Source organism: Trematomus bernacchii, unplaced genomic scaffold (genome assembly GCF_902827165.1).
Source record: "Trematomus bernacchii unplaced genomic scaffold, fTreBer1.1, whole genome shotgun sequence".
NCBI lineage: Eukaryota > Metazoa > Chordata > Actinopteri > Perciformes > Nototheniidae > Trematomus > Trematomus bernacchii.
The window spans coordinates 7,454,818-7,477,104 of record NW_022987593.1 but is presented as its reverse complement, the minus strand read 5'-3'; the positions used below and the strand labels follow the sequence as shown (position 1 = coordinate 7,477,104).

Below are 22,287 nucleotides of genomic sequence, written 5' to 3'. Positions count from 1 at the left end.
TTTAAATGTTGTGCATATATGTAGCATATTGTAATTCAATGAGGTATATCATTTTTGTTTTACTTGCTTTTGATCTATCTCAAGAAGCAAACATACAAACCTTAATAGCACAAGATTAGTCCATAACAGATTAACAAAAAAAAGAAAAAGAAAGAGATTAGGCACATCACTTATATAATAGTAGATCCACTATGGTAAAAAATAAACTATGTTAAAACCCCAATATTAAATCCAAGATACTTCAACTGTTTCTTACACTATTGCAAGGAAACATTAGTACTTCTATCTAATCAGTTTTTCCGGAGTCACAGCCTCAGGGAGTAGAACATACCGGTAGGTCATCTCTAACCTACTTCACCATGGTGTCTTTATTAAAGTGCAGTTTGACAGGGAAAAGAAGACAGACAGCATCCCATTTAAAATATTTTATTGATAAACATACACTTGCTATAAAAGAACTGAGCGCTCTCTTCCTCTGAGTGATGAAGACGCTGTCAGCTGTTCAGAGACACACAGAGGAGAGAGGCGTTCAGCTCAGACTCTGGGGAGGCAACACTTGTGATAGAGGCAGATGAGGAGAGATTATAGGGCTTTGTGAAACTGTCATTATACGGGAGAATTATTAACAGGGAAGCAGCAAATCACTTTGTGTCATTGGTTTAGCTCATGGGAGGATATGGAAGAGAACAGCAGGTGATTGGGAGATCCTTTTAAAATGTTTTTTGCTGGTATGGAACTGTGCTCCAAGTCAAAACAGACATCACATTCAAATCTATACATGCATTATTTCATACAAACACACACACACACAGACAAACACACAATGTGCTGAGACCAAGTGGTCGGTGTGAGTGTGAATCACTCCGGCACATACCCAAACCCTCGCATTCATTACATAAGGCACTGATTCAGATGCAGTCAGTCTATGAGAATAAACAATGGCTAAAACATCCTAAAGGGAAAATATTTAAAAATCCAAAGAACAACAATTATATAATTATTAACATGCATTCTCATTCCTGTAAAATTAATTATAAAGAGAAAAAAAGGTTGTGTAAGTTTGCCAGATTCCCAAAGCAATTACAAAATATCATGATGATGTACAACATACAAGAGGAAAGTCAAAGTTCAGCTGTTGAGATGATAACAACGTCAAACTCACACTACTCCATCTGAGCAATACTCACAATAACTTATATAATGTTCTTCTTTCATGCAAAACTGTAAACACAAAACACAAAAAAGAATGAGAAAGTATTATGATGAGTAAGGCATTATAATGGTCAAGCTACTTCAGGTAATCCAGTCACTTGATCAGTGCAGAAGCAGAGTTGATGAATCAGGAATTTGAGACTGTTTCAGCTTCTAGCATCACATGTGAGCTTGTGACAAAACAGATCCTTATGTTAGCGTCTATAAAATGCAGTTTTTGCCTCATTTCTGGTCGAGCACTTGGAGATTTAGAGCAATGAAAATTATACACAAATGCAAGACTGAAAGAGTTATTTTTTACCATCTATTATTTGCTCAATAAATGAATTAGCATGTCTTCTTTTATCCATATAAACGTGCACTGATAACTCACTCACTCAGTTCGCTTTGCCGTTTTCATAATTCGATGAGGTCATGGCTGGTGGCTTGAAATGTAAAATCACTCCCTATCTTATTCTTACGGAAGCATTGTGATTGGAGATGAAATGAAATCTAAGGAAATAACTTATTCTTTCATATAATTTGTTTTCAAAATATAGTTTATGTGCTTTATGTATTTCTGTGCTGCAAATCTCCCCTTGCTGGCTTTAGGAATGATGGACAAATGTAATGCCATATCTTAACTGTGCTATATATGGATGTGCTTCATGTCAAAATACACTGATTTCTTGATTACATCCATGCTACACATATTAAGTAAAGTGTATGCACGTGTTCAGTTATTAATCACACACACTGTGTACTGTATGTGTGTGTGAGGTTTTGTAACCCAGTCCATATGTCAGTCCAGTGTTTGCTCTCAGTGACATCCATAAAGCTGTTTGTGCATTTCAGGACTATTCCAGAAAGTCCAAAATCACTGACAGGGATAGTGAGGGGTTCCAGGTCACATCCAGGTCATCATAGTGTGGTGGGCTGACCTCTGCCTGCATAGAAACATCATGGAAAAGTGTTTAAAGTCTGCTCTCATACTTTTATAAATACTTTTTTTTTTAATAACAATTTGTGATCTTATTCCCTTTTGGAGCCACTTTGTAAAACATTGCCAAATTGATACCATCTGACCTCATTTTAAATAGTTAGTTTAAATTATTATTATTTTTATAATTAAAAGACTTGACCATTACTTTTAGAATAGAGAATAAGTGTTAGAGGGCTCACAAATATAAACCTTAAGAGAAGAGACCTACTGTAAGTTAAAGGTGGGGTATGTAATTTTGAAACCAGCTCGAGATTGCTAGAATTTGAAAATACACAGCCGGAAAAAATCTGCCACTTCCTTACAGAGCGCCTCCTCCAACACACACGAACGCACACATGACCAATGAGGGCACGAGATAAGTTTGTGCACAGATGGAAGGCTGACAGGCAGGTAGGCCATCCAGTTATTTTAGCCGGGCCGGCTAAAATGATTGGTTGTGCTTTTTACAGTATTACGGCTTCCACAGATGACATTTTTTTATGGATTTTTTGTCAAAGCACTTAAAATATTCATTGCTATCGGGATGTTAAGAGCATTCCATGGAATATAACAAAAAGTGTATCTCGAGCCGGTTTCTCAAACTTACCTACCCCACCTTTAAGTCAGAAATCAGAAAAAAGATGCGTGTTTTCATATGACTTTAGAAAACAGATGGTAGGAGTGTGACCAAAATCAGGATCAACTATGTTCTGAACTAGGTTACGTAAATAGTTGCTTAAAATTATGTTTCTCAGGGCTAATTAAAGACGATATAAGAATGTGTGCCAGTCTATGTGTGTCTTTTTGTTTTTGGGCATGTGTTCTCACCTCGAGATGCGATATAGCACTCATGACAGCTCAGCAGTCCGTTACGAATACGGACATCAGTTCCTACAGTGGCGTCACCCAGCTGGCCTTCACACACTGCACACTGAGGGAGAGAAATACACAAAAACAGTTAACTTTTAAAATTCTACAGAAAAGAGAAAGATGTAATCCAGAAATGTGTTTGCACTGCGAAACATTTCTGACTTTTAAAAATGGTAGAATAACTCAGTACCTTAAAACACTGTACGTGGAAAAACAGCCCGAGTGTATCGATGATCATGGCGGCTCCTTTGCCCAGCGGTTGAGAACAACCAGAACAGAGTCTCCTCCCACTCACACACCTACACACACAGACAGCAGCAGGAAAACAGACATTAAGGGATACCATTAAACACTGCATCTTCATTTCTTTCAGACATCTTGTTGTGTTTAAGTGTTCATGCATCTTTACCTGGTGGGTGAGGGGGGCTGAGGTGATGTGGGGGGAGGCTTGCTTGTTACAGCATCATGTGATTCAGACCTGTGGTGAAAACAAACAGAAACATAAATAAATACACATTTAAAACATCTGTAATATGTTAAAAACGCATTTCAGGGGTAATATTTATACATAATATCATTTAAATTATTCAGACCTTTTTAACTAACAAAAGATTTGGGCACATCTTTACAGTAAATTCTTCCAAGATTCAATGTGATATAAAACGTATTAATCCATTTGTTAAATGTGAAATAAGAAACACACAGAAAGGAAACGACAACTTGAAATATATTTAGGATAATCATGCAGCAATCTGGGATGATTACACAAAAGTGCACAAAGGCATCCTATCGTACCTTTTAACAAACTGTGACTGGTTTAGCTGAGGTTTGCGGTCCAGAGAGGCCGTCTTCCACAGTTCCTGTTTCTTTGAAGGCTCGCCATCACATGGAGAATCTACACAAATAAATCATAAAAATAAACTTCATCAAAGAAAGTCTGAGGAACACATGGTTGAAGTTGTTGTGCAGGCACACACATGTGGACACCTCCTGCATTTTCCTCACCCTGGAAAAAATGCAGCTTGGATTCATGCTGGTCGTCGGTCGCTTCCCTTCTTTGGCCGTTTTGCTGTGGAGGAACGTTTCCTCCTTCTGCCGCGTTGTTTTCTGTCGCTGATGAAGTCGTCCCTGTCTGGACCGGCTGCTGGTTTAACAAGCCGGTGGGATTTAAAGGTGTCACCGTCTCCTCTAGGATCTTTCTCTCCTGAAAGATGTACACAAATAAATATAGACACATCATGTAAGGCGATTGTAGCTTTTCATTGTTTTATTATATTTAATTGTTACACTTTTATTTTCTTGCTGTTTTGTGTATAGTCAATTGATCATCATTTAGTTTCATCATTCATTTGATCTTAGAGGACCTTAGTTTTCGTTCAAGAGAGTATGTAATAGCCGTTGTTCTTTGTGCTGTATGATCGTTGTAACCTAATAAAATAAACTCACAAACTAAATGATTGCCTGGACAATGGACTTTATCCTGCATGAAATTAGCTAGCTTGTGCCGCAGTAGGGTTTGAGTTACTTGTTGGTTTGTTTTTAGTGTTAGGACACTTTTTTAGTGTTAGGACACTTTTTTTATTTTCCGCACCATGGTTACAACAGAACCAGCTGCACTTTCTTTCTCTCTGTTCTCTCAAAGAGTTAACACACATCGCTGCACTGCCCACGTACCTCCGCCTCCTCTCACTCCCTCACAGTGCTCTCTTCTCGTCACTGTTCTAATCCGCTCCAGTTTAATATAACGTTATATAACATTTTCACTTTCACTTCAATGCCTTTTGATCAGTTACAATGTCGGAGGCTTTGTAATGCCCTAAATGTTTTTACCATAGTATTGAAGATGGTATCAAGTACCGATACTTTTCAAGGGTTCTGAGTGAGAAATACTAGTATCATAACAACACTAGGAAGGACACACAAAAGCAGTCTGTGATTTTACCTCTTCGTTGTGTTTTCTCTCCTCCTCCTGCACCTCCAGCTGAGCTTTCTCCCACTCCTGCTTCAGCTTCTTCTGTTCTTTCTGGTATTGCTCCTGCAGAAGAAAATTGTGCGTGTTAAATACTGTATGTACAGAAAAATAACAACAAATAACATAGAAGTAAACATATAAAGACAGACACACACACACACACACACACACACACAGACACAGACACAGACACACACACACACACACACACACACACACACACACACACACACACACACACACACACACACACACACACACACACACACACACACACACACACACACACACACACACACACACACACACACACACACACACAGTGCTTTTGCTGTAAATTCATGCCTCTTAATTTGTCTATTTTGTGCATCCACTTCTCTCTCCTACATCCTCGAAGAAGTAAGGAAAGGAAGCAAGGAAAGGAATCGAGGATGTTGAAAGTCAGATATAATTAGAGCTATCAGTGCCATGCACATACACACCATTCTACCAGTGTACCTGAAGGAGGCGCTCCTGCTCCTGTTGCCAACTTTCCAGGCGTTTACGTTCCTCATTGGGGTCCCAGACCCAGTGATTAACACGTTTAGCCAAGTTCAACATGGGGGTCTCAATCTACCCAGACCACCCCGACAATCACGCACACACACATGTATAGGGACCAAAAGGACAGAAAGAGAGGAAAGGTGAGAGGACAAGTCTGACAACAGCGACTACTGGAGACGAAGGGTCAGGACAGGGTCAAATTTAAGAAAATAAAAACAGCTGGAGATGCCGAGAGATACTCACAGTCACACTGCTCTCCTCAAGCCCCTCTGTGGAGGAGAACGACACACACAGCAACACTAAGATCAGAATCAGCTCTATAGGCCGAGTATTACACGTAACAAGAGGGTAATTATTTAAAAAACTAATATTATATATATAGATATAAGAGATACATAATGATAGTCAAACTAAACAAGCATTTATACACTTCAGCTTGCTTTACACGAAAAATGCATTTGACTGTTATGGATAAATGTTCATAGACAAAAACACTACTTATTTAGATAATATAGTCTTTTAAAAATATATACGGTATAAACAGTATATATATATATAGAAAGCCAGTCAAGTCAAGTGTTTCTGTAAATTGTAAATAAATACAAATAGTGCAAATCAATACGCTTATAGAAATAATACAGATCTCTATTATAAAACTGTTACCTGTGACAGTGGGAGAATAATCCTGCATGCTGTAGGATGATGTAGCCGACTGAGACTTGTTCTCCTCCACTGGACTGGATAACCAAGAAGTACCGTTGACCTGAAAGTAAAATGTTCAACCAGTTAATAAAACACAAGGTGGATCTAAAAGGATTTCTTTCTCTTATTTGTATCCATCAAAAATGAGTGGACAGCTCTGGTATTTGTATTTAGTACAAATCAAATGTAATGAGTATACTGAAGTCTTTCCTTTGTTGTGTGTTTTTAAGGCAGTCGCTGGCTTCAGTTCATGTAAATACAATATTAAAATCAATGTGAGCAGAACTTGTTTTACATAGAACAATCATCACAGAGACAGCGGAGGAGTTTTTCAGTTCAGGCTCATGTTCCCCAACAAGGACTAAACTGCAAACAAACATTATTTGGTGTTTAAAACGAAGGAAGTTGCAACTGGGCGAGTAGTGTTTAGTCTTTTTTATGATTTATGTAAAAACTGTATGGTTCGGGGACTAAGATTTATTTCCATGAGCATATTACAGTATTCTTCTTCTGTATCCATGCTCACTACGTGGTAATAAAGTCTGAATGATGTTTCTTTTGGACTCCTCTGTGTGGTTGATTTCAAGTCAGTTGCTAGGCTGCAACCTTTTAATGCAACAAGTAACTTAAAGGTAGGGTAGGTAAGAATGGAGAAACCAGCTCGAGTGCGCTAGAATTTGAAAATACACAACCGAAAAAAATCTGCCCCTTCCTTCAGACTTCCTTACAGAGCCCCTCCTCCAACACACATGACCAATGAGGGCACGAGATAAGTTTGTGCACAGATGGAAGGCTGACAGGCCATCGGCTAAAATGATTGGTCGTGCTTTTTACAGCGCTACGGCTTCCACAGATGACATTTGTGTATGTATTTATTGTCAAAGCATTTCATATATTCATTGCTATCGGGATGTTAAGAGCATTCCATGGAATATAACAAAAGTTTCTGAAGTGAATTACCTACCCCACCTTTAATTCATAATTAAATGTTCTAACTACACCTGTGTGCTTTCATTTTGTCCCCTGGCTTTCATTTTTCACGGCTGTCTCCTGTGTCTCAGGTGTCGAGGCTTTCCATAAACGCCTGAATGCACCAGAATGGAAAATTAATGAAAACAATTCACACCTTTTCCGTTGAGCCAGGACACATACATGGGAAAACAACATAACATAACTATCTCCGCCAGGGAGTGTGTATCTGTCTGTGTGCAGCTTATCTTGCATACTACTGGACCCATCAGACTTAAAGGTTTTGTTTATATTTATGACTTAATGCCCAAAGGCATCTTGTGGTCGGAATTATTCAAAACATAAAAATATATATATTTTATTGACTGCTTTATAACTTCGCCTGCTTACTTCTTACTTTATTAATTGTGTATTAAATTGACAAACATGCTACCTGTGATATTGCCTGTCCATTGCTGTGGATATCTGGGTGATGTGGCTCCGTATGTGTGAGCTCCGTCACAATAGTGGTGGTGGTGGTACAGTTTCTGCCTCCAATCAGGGAGCTGATGGCAGAGCCTAAACACGATGTTGGCTTTTCTCTCTGCCGAGAAGGCGTGTGCTCCACCTTCTCGTGATTAGTGGAAATCTTCTCTGAGGGAGCGTCTTTCTCCGTCTGTTTGGAGGGAACTTCTTCCTCCTTCTGCTCCGAGGGAACATCTTTGACCTTTGATGGCGAGTGCAGAGCAGAGGTAGGTGGAGTGGAACAAGGTACATCTTCAGTCACCTCTCCATTTACTCGCACCAACCCGTCCATCTGAGGGGGAAACACACAGAGGTCAGGATACAGGAATCACATCATTTTCAGTAACACATTTATGGATGTTGTTTCGAGAAAAAAAAAAATCATGTTTTTAATATATGTCTAATACATTCTCCCATCAGTTATATTGTTATGAACTACTTCTTTATGTTCAAAGTTTAGGGTTCAGTTAATCTAGCCACAAAATTATAGAAGAAAAACAATGCAAAACTAAATAGATGACAGAATATGTGAAAGTGTCACAGAATATGTGAAATGTAAGAAGTTAAAATGTTAGCACTTCCCTAAATACAACAGACACCTCCTTTCATTAGTGCATGCAGTCATGCATTGCGCTGGAACAGTGAAGTATCAGATTATGCCGAGTGCTGCGACTGATAGGAAGCTCTCACCTTGACGGGTTTGTGTCCGGACTGTGTGCTCCTGGGCTGGCAGTAGGGTTTGGCTGCCAGCAGGGGGACGGGTCGGGGGGAGACAGGTTGGGGGGAGGGGAGTGTGTATGTGGGCTGTGTGGTGTGAGGCTGCACCTGAACAATCTGAGGCCGAGCGTGATTGGTATGAGGCTTTGTTTCTTCTGCAGCTGGTGGTTTTTGCGGAGTGGTTGGAGACTCTGTCGGTTTGGCTCGAGGCTCATTTAGTTTAAGGGACTGAGGGGGGACATTTTCTGAGATTGTGACGGGGCTGAGGGGGCTGCCAGGTGACCCGGAGCTGGAGGAGACCGAAACTGACGTCTCTCGTTGAGTTATTTTTGTTTCCATGTCTTCAGGCTCTGTGTGCCTCTGCTCTTTTATCACAGGTTGTTCTGGTTTGTGCGGCGGTTCTGATGTTTCATCAATAGTGGGAGTCAATGTGTTCTCCTTGTCCGCCTGATTATGTTCCTGTTTAGAATTTGAGGTGGATCTGGGCAGTTTTAAGCTGTCCAGTGTTGCGTCACTGATGGTGAAGCGAAGAGCGTAGCGCTGTAAAACCATGGCAGCCTCTTCTGGAGTCCCTGCATTCCTGTAGGCTTCACACAACTCGAGCTCTCTGCGCTCCCTAGACAAGAGAAGTAGAGAGACACAAAGCATTTAGTGTCTAGGCAGTGTTTCTGATATGGTTTTGCTATTGTTAGCGTGTTGACAGAGATCTAGGTTTACATTTGTTTATCTCATGTTAAGGGCTACAGTCAACACTACAAAGAGTTTCAATATCATCCTTACTTCTCCTCTACGATCTCTTTGTAGGTTTTAATGCTTTTCCTCTTGTTACTGTCAATTCCCTCCTCCTTCATCCTTTTCTCCATCCTCTTCCTCTCTTCTTCCTTCTTGATCAGATCCTGTGACGCACAGCGACGCCGATTCTTCCAGCGAGCCAAGTCCTGTCATGAGATCATAGTGTGAAGATTCAGGTTATTCATGTCCAAATAACATTGATATTATTTAAATAAGATGCACATCCTATTTTCTTTTTCAATGGACCTCACTAACTCAGTGTCTTACGTTTCTCCAGGGGTCGTCGTCCTCCTGAGAGTTGTTGTACTGCTCGTGCATGCGCTCGTTTCGTGATTGGCTCAGCGGCGGTAAGTGTCCCACCTCTTCCTCGTTAAGTATGTCACTCATGCTCACGGTCCTAGACCAAAAAATATTGAATAATCTTTTATAAATTACTGAATACACTTTAGCATATTAAGTTGGTCAAATGTGGCTCTGCAAAACAGAAAATATTAAATTAATTCATTCATTGTTAGTGTCGATCACTTACGATTACACAATAATGTAATAAATATAAATACACATTCTAAGATCGAAGTGGAACCATGAGGAAAAATACATGCCCTCTTTTTCAAAAATGGATAGATGATGTAGACAAAGATAGTCTACAACAGGGCTATTCAATTAGTTTGGAATGGGGGCCGGTTGATGAAAATGATCCAAAGCAAGGGGCCGGGAAAAAGATGGCTTGAAATATGAGCAATCATATTTAAGAGCTTCAGATACAGTAAATACTACAACAGCATAGTGGAGTGCATATATTGTGTTTAATTCAATCAAACAACATAGCCCCAAGGCCTTTATAGATCTAAATGGCAAGTTCAGAACTCAGTAGGCCTACATGTTTCATTTGATTTCATTTAGGTGAAATGATCTAATCATTCACGCAGAGATGCAATCAATGACAGGAGTTGTCACTACAGTATAGTAGGTGGGTTCGAAACCCGAGCCCGTCAAAGTTTTCAGGCATTGTCTACCCCTCTATCTCTCAATGTAACACCCTCTCTGGAATAAAGGCACTATGGCACAAAAAAAAAAAAGAAATCTTAAAAAAAAAAAACATTGACTTTTTAACATTATACTCAAAGGGCCAGTAAATATCACCCCGGGGCCGGATTTGGCCCGCGGGCCGCCAATTGAATAGCCCTGGTCTACAAGATATGAACATGAAGCATAAAGTTAAAACAACCAGTAAAAGTCCACCAAACACAAATATTGCATTATAATTCTCATTTAATTTGTTCTTGATTTATATTAGTTATGTATGCTGTTTCCATAAACAAATCAATTCAACAAGCAACTGAGCAATCATATCTTACTTCTTTTGACAGGACAAACCCATTTCCTCAACCTTATAATTGGGTAATATACTTCCAAACTATTAATTTTTTTTTTTTAAACAGAAACTGTAAAAGAGAATTACATGAAAAGTAAAAAAATGACAATAAAAAGCTGGATGTTAGTAATGATGATACACAAAGATGAGCATAATGTGAGCGTGTTTGGATGTTCCTTTGTGATGAAACGTGCACAGCGTGTCAATATTGTTTTCATGCAGAATCTCGTCACGCAGAAAGACTTACTCAGTGTCCTCAGACATAAAAGCAACTCGCCGGCTCACCCTAAAACAATAACAGAGTAAAGTGAATGAGAGGAAGGAGCAGGTGAGGGAATGGGCAGCAGCATCAACGCTAACGTCAATTCCAACCGGATAAATGGTAGAGGGAAATCTGAGAAGGGGGAGGCATGACGACACAAAAAGAGCATCTCACATGATGGGAGGCAGATCATCGTCGTCCAGCCAGAATGGTTTCTTTCTTTCGTTCATTTCTGTCTTTCTCTCCTCCACTCTCTCCTCTACACTTGACTTATCCAGTTTACAAGTTAGGGAAGTGGCAGAACTGGACGACGGAGTAGAGAGGGGCTTTGTAACATCTGTCACAGAGGTTTTAGGGGTCGTCATGTGTCCCTCTTGCCTTCCATCCGCCCCCTGCCTCTCCCTCAGCCCGGCACACTTAAGGAGGGTCGAGGCTCTGGAGAGCGAAGCCTGAGGTTCTGCTGCCACGGTAACGATGCTGCTTAAAATCCAGTCACAAGGCCAAGATTACCAGCAAATACATACAACGCATAAATCAAAACTGAATCACGGACAACAGAGGCGATGTTTGTGTGCTCAAACTTTTGTTCCATGTTGCAGGATAAAAGAGAAGAACAAGGCCTAAAGAGTCACCTAATAAATTAAATTAAATAAATTGCTCTTATTGTCATTTCACAGTACAGGTACTATGTAACAAAATTGTTCCTCTGCATTTGACCCATCCTAGTGTTAGGAGCAGTGTGCTGCCGTGGACGGCGCCTGGGGAGCAGTGTAGGGAACGGTGCCTTGCTCAGGGACACCTCGGTAGCACTTGGTCTTGCCGGGACTCGAACTGGTGACCTTCCAGTTGCCAAGCCAAGTCCCTATCGACTTCGCCACCACCGCCCAAATTACAAGAAATGTTTGTTTGCAATTACATCTTATGGTATTTACTCATGCTAGATGTGTGTTCATTCTCAAATGTTCATATATCTGCCTTCAACACTACACAATTAAGGGTATTATCGCAGGGATACTGTGCAGCGAGGCTGTCATTAATGAATATAAACCACAAACATTGTGATGACCAATCAGAGTTGAGTATTCAAATAAGCCGTGTAATAACATGTAGTATGTGTAAATGCTTATGTCATATTCTTATTCATACTATTCCTATATTTTAAAATCATTGGTCCCATTTTTCGCTTTTACACTGTTGTTATATATTATAGTAAACACATTTTAAAATATTTCTAGTTCTGCGCATTTATGATGTAAGCTATATATTGTCAAATAATGCACATATTTTTTGCATAAGTGTTTTTTATTTATATTTTTTTTATAAAGTATCTTTGTTTATAACTTGATTAGGAGAATCTGTAGGGTAAAACAATTTCCCCCCCCAAAGGATCAATGAAGTTATTTTGTTCTTATTATATGGGTGAACCAACCAGAGAGTAGCAGCTGTTATTTGCCCCATTGTGATTCAGCTGTGACTTATACTTTAAATACAGAGACAACAGCCAACCGCTTCATATTCAAGTCGAACAAAACAACCAACGTCATGCCAAACAAAGTCAATGTTAAACCTCAACAGCAAAAAGAAAAAGGCCATATTAGTCCAAACCAAGCACAAACCTCACCAAGCCATATGAGAAAGAGAACTCCAAGAATCCGACCACAACAGCAAATCAAATCCATCATATATCCTTCATATACAAATAAAACAAATTAAGTCAAGAGTCCAGCTGCAGGCACTCAAACATGCAGGCTTGGAACCAAAACAACAACACTGGATCAGCTGTAAATCCCCCACAGAGTTGTATTAGTGTTCATACTGCAGGTCATTTAACTTGCAAACATACTCAAACCTTCTCTTGCTGTGAAATATGCTTTGTTAGTTGCCGTAGTTGGCAGTCACCTTCAGTCTTCATCATTCAAACACATTAAATACCTTTCACTGGCCATCTTCTCAGTGAGTTTAGGTCTGCTGTGCAGAGGCTTCATTGCAGACACAGGGGCAACTTTATATTTCACTGATCCAGGTACCGGCAGGAACTGGTTTTTGGTCTGATTTGTTTTGACTGCACTGGGTTTTACGAATGATCCGGTCCTTCGAGCCATCATATCGTCCTTCTCCAGGTCAGGCAAAGGCTCGTTTTCATCATACTCATCCTCTTCATCATCATATTCGCTGTGAGACGTTGCTCGGATTACAGTCCTGTCAGGTGTTTCCATGGGAACTCTGGGTTGCTGTTGCTCCACTCTATGAGAGAAACTCCTTGAATTGAATAAACATCAAGCTCTCTTTCTGGATGTAAACCACACCAAGCGTGTTAGTGCTCCTCCTCACACTGTTAGACACACAAATCTCAGCCCACCTGGCGTTTACTTTCTCTCTCCTGTCTGCCTGCACCTCCCTTCTGTTCCACGGAGCCGCGTCAGTGGTGACCTCGCCTTGAGTGCAGCGCTTGGTACTGGGCAGAGGCAGGAAACGGTTGAACGTCGCTGTAGAGGTGCTTTGTTTATGGAAAACTCCTGTCCTCCTTGCCATCATGTCGTCTTTCTGAAGATCTGGGATCCTCTCTTCTTCCTCCTCATCCTCTTCATCCTCCTCTGCTCTTTTCTCATACTGAGCCAGACGTGCATCCATCTCGGCAGGAGTAGGAGGGGTCTCAGGGGTGCAGGGTGGGAGGTCAGTAAAGGGAGGGGTGGTTTGATTGAGGTCAGCTCCATCCACCTGGCTGTGAGAGCATCATATAAAGCTCAAACAGCAACAACAATAATACCCAAACCTGCTACTATGTTAGTGGTGACAAAAAGTAAAGAAAAGAGAAGGTAAAGAAGAGAAGAATTACAACTGAAAACCATTCCAAAGAGTGTTTTAGGAGCCGATAGATAAAGGTAAGAAAGACCATGCAAAAGAGATGCAAAACTAAAAGAAAAAGCCCTTTGACCAGTAAAAAAACATTATAGAAGTGCACAAATTGTGCATTTGCTATAATTGTTGTCTGAAGCCCGACCATCACTTTTAAGCTGATATCAATATTGATATTTGAGAAATTAAGAAACCTGATATAATGGCCAATACATAAACCTACATTTTTGACAAAAAAAAGGGGGTTTGTTATCTATGTAGTGAAGACACTTTTTAAATACTTCCTAAATCATGTCTTTGATACTTCAAATACAAGTTATTTATTATATTACTAGTTGTCACAGCAGCATGTACATGCATGTGTGCGCGTACCTTTGTTACCTACTATTAAAACTACAAGCAAATCAGGACAATGCAGAGAGAGGTGCAGCCACACTACCTACTAATTTAAAAAAGCCTGAAATGTGAAAGATTATATAAATCAACATCACAAGCAATTATATTAAATCATTCAATAGATAATATAAAAAGATAGGGACCTATTTTTTTGTCAGTGCAGTCCACACTAATGCAAGAGACTTTGGATTCAAGACACTGTAGCCTAAGTCGTATTTGGCCTCGTCCGTACCTGCGTTCCCGCTCTGAAAGCTGGGAGCCCAGGCCAATAGTAGGCATGGCTACAGTTGCCTTGGAAAGGAGTCGTCTTAGCAACTCCGTCTCTTCCCCTTCACTTGATGCGATTGTGTCTATTGGCTGCTCGATCTCTGTCACGCCCCCAAAGGTCACAACTTTGCAGTGACCCCGTCTAGCCTTTGCTGATCCGCTGAAAGGACTTCCATAATTTTTCTCCAGACAAGCCTGACACACAGCTGGGGCCGGGCTGGCCTCACTGTACAATACACACATGAAGGCATACGAACGAACGAACACACACACACACACACACACAAACAACCAGGAGAAGAGCAGGGGGGAAATAAAGAGAGCGGAAAATAAATCATGAGCAACCAGAAAGAGAGGATCAGACTGTGGAGACAAAGGAAGCATGAGTTGGAAATGATGAATCAGACAGGAAGTGTGGATGGACAGAAGGGGACAGAGCATGGGGTTGTGTACTTAATGACTTCCACACATACGTACCTTCACAACACACACACCAAGCATTTGTATCTACACTAGGTGAAGTCCCTTTTCCTAGTAACTGCAGCTCTACTGGGAACACAAAAAACTCTTTATCCTATCTAATGACATCAGCGCTGAGAGGGGAAAACAAAGCCCAAGCAGTGCTCTGAGCCAACAGTCGCCTCTCTTTTGGTCACACACCAATTCCCAACTCTGTTTCAATGCGTGCCAAAGAAGACTGAAGAGGTCTGAAGTGCACAATGGTGAGGAGAATGAACAAGCAGATGAGAACATGGGGAGCAACTGAGACCAGAAGAGAAAGGAAACTAAGAATTGGTGGAGATTATGGTGCTTACAAAAGTGTACAAGATAATAAAGACTACAACTGGTGAAATTGGGTGTAAATGGGTGTAATATGGGTCTAATAACAGTGTAATATAGGTGAAATACGGGTGTTATAACGTTGTTAAAATATGTATATGTGATTGCCCATTTAAGGGTTAAATATGTCCAAGAAAATAACTAATGAACTTCTATTTACATTATGGAGTATTAACCTGTTAATGTGTTTTTTGATAACTGAATTAATCATAACAGCTAAAAAAGACATCAAATGGACAGAAGCCTGTGACATAAGATTGTCAACAACATAATTACTCTGTAGCTATGTCAGTTTGACAATAAAGAACCTTGAACCCTTGATTTCGATTCACAAAAAGTAATAAACAAGAAGATATCCTACATATAATAAAAAAATAAATAAAAAAATGATTGTTGGGAATTTTGAATAATAAAGGAAGTATTGAAGTAATAGATTCACATTTATGAAACCCCTTACTTTGTGTAGATAACATAGATGTTGCTGTTTATTTAGGAATCAAGTTAATCGGCTTTCCAAATAAAGCACCAAACGTAGTAAAGCCATTGTTTGTCAGGGATTTAAGCAATAACCCTTTAAATAACTGGATTGCAACTTCATCTGAAAGGCTCTGTAGTTCAATGTTACTCTCCTACCTACAGTCCATCTGTTTAAGACTGAAACTGAACCTAGAAACACACACACACACACACACACACACACACACACACACACACACACACACACACACACACACACACACACACACACACACACACACACACACACACACACACACACACACACACACACACACACACACACACACACACACACACACACACACACACACACACACACACACACACACACACACACACACCCACACACCACACTTTGTACTGCATGTGTGCTGAAACAGAGAGAGTGTGTTGGGCACCTGGGTTCAGTCATCTTGAGTCTCTCCCACCTCTGCATGTCTTTCTCGCTCATTGGGGCAGAAACAAAGCTCATTGGTCCGTCCCTGTGAGGGAGGGGCTTATTCAGAGCCCGCCTACGAGCCAGGTCATCCTTCTGCTTATTAGGCGTTGCTATGACCTTCCCCTCTTCTCCCACTTCCTCCCCGTCCTCCTCTTCCTCGTGGCGAGGGGCGGAGTTTAGGAAAGGATTGTCTCTGCGTGTAATGATGTCAGGGACTTTTTCCTTGTCACTGTCCAATCACAGAGCCAATCGCAACACACAGCAAACAAAGTTGAGCACACACACGTCAAACCACAGCACGCAAAGAAGGAAAAAGTAGGAAAATGTGTGAGAGTTGGAGAGCAAATGGAAGAAAAATGGCAGCACACACAAACAAACTTCAGCTAACCTGATCTCCTTCTCCTGCAGTGTTTGCTGCGAGGCTCGTCTAATGCCTTCCCAGCGCTCCCTGTCTTTGCTGCTACATGCAGGTGTTGGGACAAACTGGTGCACCTTGGGAGCAACCGTGCCGCGATGAGCTCGTCTGGATGCTAGATCGTCTTTACGAACATCCGGGACTTTCCGCACCTCGGCCTCCTCTTCCACATCAGAGGAAGAGTCCCAGGCAGATTTCTGAGTGCTCAAAAATTCATTTTCGCAGCGAAGGATGATGCTCGGGGACGGAGACCTCACTTCCTGTTCCTCCATTGTTGGAGGGCTGGTGTGAAAAGGTCATGTAGGTTATTAAAATCCTTTGTTGCATGCTGAGAGCAGAGGTAGCGTCGTGCAAAGTTCCTATTTGACATGCGTCCACAATTAGTGTGATATTGCAAGGTCCCATTGATTAGTCATAGTTCACAGGCAAATGTATCACCTGTCAAACCAACCGAGTAGCAATCCATGCCCATCGAAATATATTTTACAATATTAAAGGAAACATTTGCCACCTTATGTCCAATCACTGTTGATGGTAAATGTGATTAACTGAAGCAATACAATCCTCAGTGTATGATATATTCATAAGAAACCTGAGATAGACACCTAAGCTAAAGTAGTTTCTAGATGTTCATTGCATCCAACTACGTCCTTGACGCATCAAATGACAGCGTTATAATTGAATGCATTTACCATCAACACTGATGTAAACACTAAACACTATGTAAAAGGTGGCTCAATTTCCCCTTAATAACAGTCAAGACTTGAATCAAGCTCTCACATATAAAACACAGAAACAGTATCGAGCAGTTAGTCAGATCTCTATCCCAAAACACATTATAAATAAGCCAAATTGCTCAAACCAGATATCTGCACAAACCCAAACCTCCAGTGTGAATAGAGCACCAGAAAAACACACAATTAAAATGACCATCATAACGATCCGTTAGTGAACACGACCAAAACTGTCAAAGCACAGCAGCTCTCATGCCGCTCCTCTCTGACCTGCTGTAGCGAACGGCAGCAGGCAGAACTTTAATCCCTGCCTTCTGCAACCTCTGCAGCTTCTTCTGCTCCAACACTTCCAGCGTCACTTTTTCCTCTTCCTGTTTTTCCTCATTTTTCTCGGGTGCCCAAGTGACAGTCTTGGGAGTTCTGTGTTGCAGTCCAGTTCTTGTGGACTGCTCTTGAGAGGCTTGACTGGGGAACGGTGTGTAACGGCAGGGACAGATTAGGGATGATGAAGTGTGTGTGTGTGTATGTTTTATGTCAGGGGTGTCAAACTCAAGGCCCGGGGGCCAAAGCCGGCCCGCGACTTCATTTCATGTGGCCCCACAAGAGCTTGCAAAGAATATAATATGTTTATTATACGGTTACATGCCGCTTTACAGAAACACATTGCCCATAAACTTGTCCCACAATGCATCTCAAATTAGACTTTTTTCCCCCCCCCCAAAATTTCACTTATTTTTTTTTGTTTTTCCAGAATTTGGCTTTCCTTTTTAAATCATTTTGTGACATGCGCACTGAAGAGACTTGCAATTGTTTGCCCTAGACTTCTGCTTTCAGACGTAGTTAATTATGAAGTTATTACCCTATCCGATAATAAACCAATGCAGAGGCAATAATGTTATATAATACATTATTTTATATATATATAAAACTGGCCCTTTGAGTGCAACCATGATGCTAATGTGGCCCGAGTTGAAATTGAGTTTGACACCCCTGTCTTATGTGATTCACCTTTTTCTTCAGCTCCTTTTATGTATTTTTCCATTGCAGCACTTAATATGCATTATTTGTATCTGAATTATTTAGTGCACTAATTTGGTGGTCATTACCTCCGCTGATCTCCTTCCTCTGTATGTGTTTTTTCGGCGTGGAGCGGGGATGTAGCAGCTGGTGTTGGTTCGGTTGGGAAGAAACTGGTTAAAGGGAACGAAGCTTCTTGATTCACTGCTGGCCGTCCGTCTGGCCAACATGTCATCCTTCCTCACATCTGGCCTCCTGCTGGGGGCATCAGCATCCGAGTCGCTGCCTCGTCCTGGGCAACAAAGAGCGATGGAGCATGAAAGATTACAAAAAAAGAGTGAATAAGGTTAGAAAATATGTCAGGAAATACTTTTAATGAGTTCTTACATCATCACCACTGCAGAAGACGTACCAGCCACATTCATAATATCTTTTGTGCTAATAGCGATTTTTCCAGTGAAGGGAATTTCTTATGAAATGGGTCATGACAGATTATTTTTAAGTTTCTTTACAGCTTCAAGCAACTTGGACACTGAATCTAAATGAAACCATCATTTTCAGAACCATTCTGTATTGAATAAGACATGAGACTAGCGATAGAGACCATAAACTCATTTAAAAAGTAATAAATCAAGTGAGAAGTAGGATTAGTTTTACATAGACCTCTAAACATTTGGATTTCTATTTCCAACTAGTGGAGTCACTCCCTGCTACACAATAGAAAGAAAATGCAGGTTTACATTTCTAGGACTGGAGATAGCCCATTGCTTATAAGAAGTCAGGCTAAAAACAAAAGCCATCATACAGACTCTCAGACAGATTAGAAAAAAAACCCAACCAAGGTTAGTCCATCTTATTTAAAAGAGAATAAGGGATCATTATTATCAACACGTTGAGCATGTCAGGTTTCGGTTTTACCTCTGGACTGTCTGCTTGTTTGGTAACATGTCTGATTTGTCCCCAAATCTCAGCTTTGCTGGGTTACTGAAAAATACGACCTACATTACAGTAAACAATGAATCATTCTCTAAATGCAACGCTCCATTGTGACAGCAGTGAGAAATATCACTTCTTTCCTTGGCAACTTTTCACATATTCACACGTATTGTACATACATCTATGCAGCATTTTGCAAGCACACAAACAGAGAGAATAAGTATATTTATATTCTCTGACTTTCTTTCGTGTTGGGTAATGAATATAACTTGGTAAAGCGACACACTGTCTCTCGGACCTCCTGGGAATGTAGGGATAGAGTCTATTCCCGGCTCTCGAATAGAGTTTTTCTTGTCACTCTGTTGCACGCATTTCAAAGTGTCGACGTAAAAGACACAGACAGGATGTCTGTGACACGCAGGATGTTGACCTCAGCTTGTGTTTCCCAGGTTCAAATATTTTATGATTGCTACCCAGATCAACAGCTGCTGCATCTGGGGCACACACACACAGACACACACACACAAACCCCAACACACACACAAACACCCACACACACACACAGTGTCTGGACGTTCAGCTGTTATTCACAGGCCGCCTGACTGGCCATAACATACCAAGGTTAAAACCCCCACACGTGAGGGGACAGCAGTCGGATTATTTATGGGTGAGTGGGTTTTGTATTCCTGCTTTAAAGGGATGTTTGAGCAATATGCTTATTTGCTATTTTTAATAAAGTTACATGAGAAGATCTATATCTACTCTCATGTTTGTTGAAAAAGACTAGGGCAGACATTCAGAAATATTATATAAAGACATATCAGAACCAACCATCACTGTTGCCTCGATTCACCACATCAGGAGAAGGGCTGTGCTGTGAGCGAGAGCCAATGGAGTCCAGACTGTAAAAAAAAAAAAAAAAAAGTTTAAAAAACACATTATTTCAAACTCACATGTGGGTTTTGTATCAATGGAACCAGTTTTAAAGCTTCAAATGTGTGTCTCTAAAATTAGGAAGTAGCTGTATTCAACCTTTCATCAGTTATCTGAAATATCCCCGGTGTGTGCGTCTATATATTCTGGTATGTGTGTGTGCTGACAGATGTCTCTCACCTGTCTAGGGAGTTGTCACGAGTGTGTTGTGGTGGAGAGAGAGAGTCACTTCTCTCAGAGTCCCAGCAGTCGTAGCCGCTGTCCCTCACACTGCGCTTCTGTGAACCGTCACCACTTTCATCACTTTCCTAGAAACACAAATAAAAAGCATTAAAACAATATATGGAAAGGAGCATGATGTAGAGTAAGACCAATAATATAAGAAGCTCCCTCAAGAAAATGCCTGGGTTGAGAAAATGATTGCAAAGGAGGCCAAAAGAAAGGAAAACATTTGAAGGGTTGCACAAAGGATCCTAGGTTTTTCTGATGATGATTTTCTGATTTGATTTAGGTATTATTTAATTTGGTATGGGAATTGTTTAACACAGTTGCAACAAAAAAAAACAAGCGATTTCCCAATGTCCAGCTTGAAATTGTCATGAAAATTCCAGAGACTGGACACCAACACAACATGTTTTGTAGTGTTTAATGGAAAATGTTGTTTTGTTCAAGTTGAAAATAAGATTCATAATGTCCGAAAAACAATAGAAAAGTAGGACCGATTTGATTAGGGAAAAAATCTCACACTAATTAGTTGTGTCCTAAAATATAAATGTCTTCTTTAAGTTATTGCTAAGGAAGATTGTGCTACGTTTAAGCTTTTAAGGAATAACTTAAGATAAAAAAAAATGTATATTAAGATGCTTCATGCAACCCGTCATAGATATTCATGGTATTTTGAATCGACGGCCAGTTTAACCAACAGATCAAATGTGCTGAGACATTCTTCTCTCCTTTCTTTTGTCCTGTGTATCTGTTCTGTGTCTCCCTGAAATAGGAGGAGGGGCTGTGTTGTTACAAAAACAAAAATGTGTTTGTCTCCCGTTTGGTGTGACTCTGCTGCACCCCAACAAAGACAGGAAACTAAGAAATCCATCCCCCGCACCTCCTCCATGCCGCTATCTGTGTTTCTCCCGCTCCTCCCCCCTCCCCCTCTGTCCTCTTCACCGTGTTCACTCACCAGCCTCATTTGAGCCAGAAGCACTTCAAACTCCTTGAGGTTGAGAGTAGGTCCGCTGTAGGAGGCGCAGCCGCTGGCAGCCTTCCCCAGCCAGAACAGAGTGTTCAGCACCTGAGAGATACAGGAGTGTGAAGTATATTCATGAATGCTAAACACACTGATATAGACGATAAAGCAAGACAAATAAATGAAACTGTAATAATGACTCACATTTTTGAGTTTGCGGTTGCAGTCAGAGTCCCTGATGACAGAGAAGTGTGTTAGTGTCAAGCGAAACTACGTTAAAAGGATAGTTTGGATTTTGCAGCGGGGTTGAATACGGTTATTATCCATAGTCAGTGTGTTATCTACAGTAGAGATGGTAATCAGCATGTCCTGTGTTTCAGCCTTGGATGTTAAGCTGCTGGTGACCTGGGCATCAGCTAAACATATGTTCAAGATAACAGAGCCTTTTGAACACACCATTTTTTGTCTAGCCTTGCATTGATCGCTAAGTTGTTTTAGTTTTACTTTGGTTAGTTCAGATTCACCCAAATCACACAACAGCTAAAACCAGGTTTTTGACCAGTGATTTGCAAAACACTGCACCTCCATTAAAGGTCTCCTATTATACTCTTTTTCATCAATATATTATAGGTCTCAGATATATACAAAACATGTCTCGCAAGTGTTTGCCTCGAAATACCAAACAGATCACCCATTGCAGCATCCCATAATCCCCTCTGTTTCAGCCCTGTTTCAAAAGTGCTGATTCTCTGTCTGTTACTTTAGATGAAAATAAGGTGCTACTCCCCACCGCCTTCTGAGAGATATTTGGTTAAAAAGAACACAATAGTGCTCTAGGAGGAGATTCAGGTGATAAGGTGGGGGGGGGGG

General features: G+C 40.7%; 1 protein-coding gene across 1 annotated transcript in view; it reads right to left on the bottom strand.

Moving 5' to 3' along the window:
* Nucleotides 1-410: 410 nt before the first annotated feature.
* The window catches only part of LOC117482145 (LIM and calponin homology domains-containing protein 1-like), a 29,140-nt gene continuing 7,263 nt past the window's right edge, over nucleotides 411-22,287 (bottom strand). The window contains 22 exon segments of the mRNA XM_034130145.1: nucleotides 411-2,138; nucleotides 3,002-3,104; nucleotides 3,234-3,342; nucleotides 3,453-3,521; nucleotides 3,839-3,938; nucleotides 4,049-4,247; nucleotides 4,986-5,078; nucleotides 5,514-5,627; nucleotides 5,802-5,827; nucleotides 6,222-6,321; nucleotides 7,663-8,025; nucleotides 8,424-9,066; nucleotides 9,231-9,388; nucleotides 9,510-9,639; nucleotides 10,865-10,903; nucleotides 11,054-11,359; nucleotides 18,452-18,575; nucleotides 18,577-18,654; nucleotides 20,130-20,200; nucleotides 20,412-20,539; nucleotides 21,412-21,522; nucleotides 21,622-21,652. Coding sequence (XP_033986036.1) covers nucleotides 2,113-2,138; nucleotides 3,002-3,104; nucleotides 3,234-3,342; nucleotides 3,453-3,521; nucleotides 3,839-3,938; nucleotides 4,049-4,247; nucleotides 4,986-5,078; nucleotides 5,514-5,627; nucleotides 5,802-5,827; nucleotides 6,222-6,321; nucleotides 7,663-8,025; nucleotides 8,424-9,066; nucleotides 9,231-9,388; nucleotides 9,510-9,639; nucleotides 10,865-10,903; nucleotides 11,054-11,359; nucleotides 18,452-18,575; nucleotides 18,577-18,654; nucleotides 20,130-20,200; nucleotides 20,412-20,539; nucleotides 21,412-21,522; nucleotides 21,622-21,652 — 3,121 coding nt within the window. The 3' untranslated portion in view covers nucleotides 411-2,112.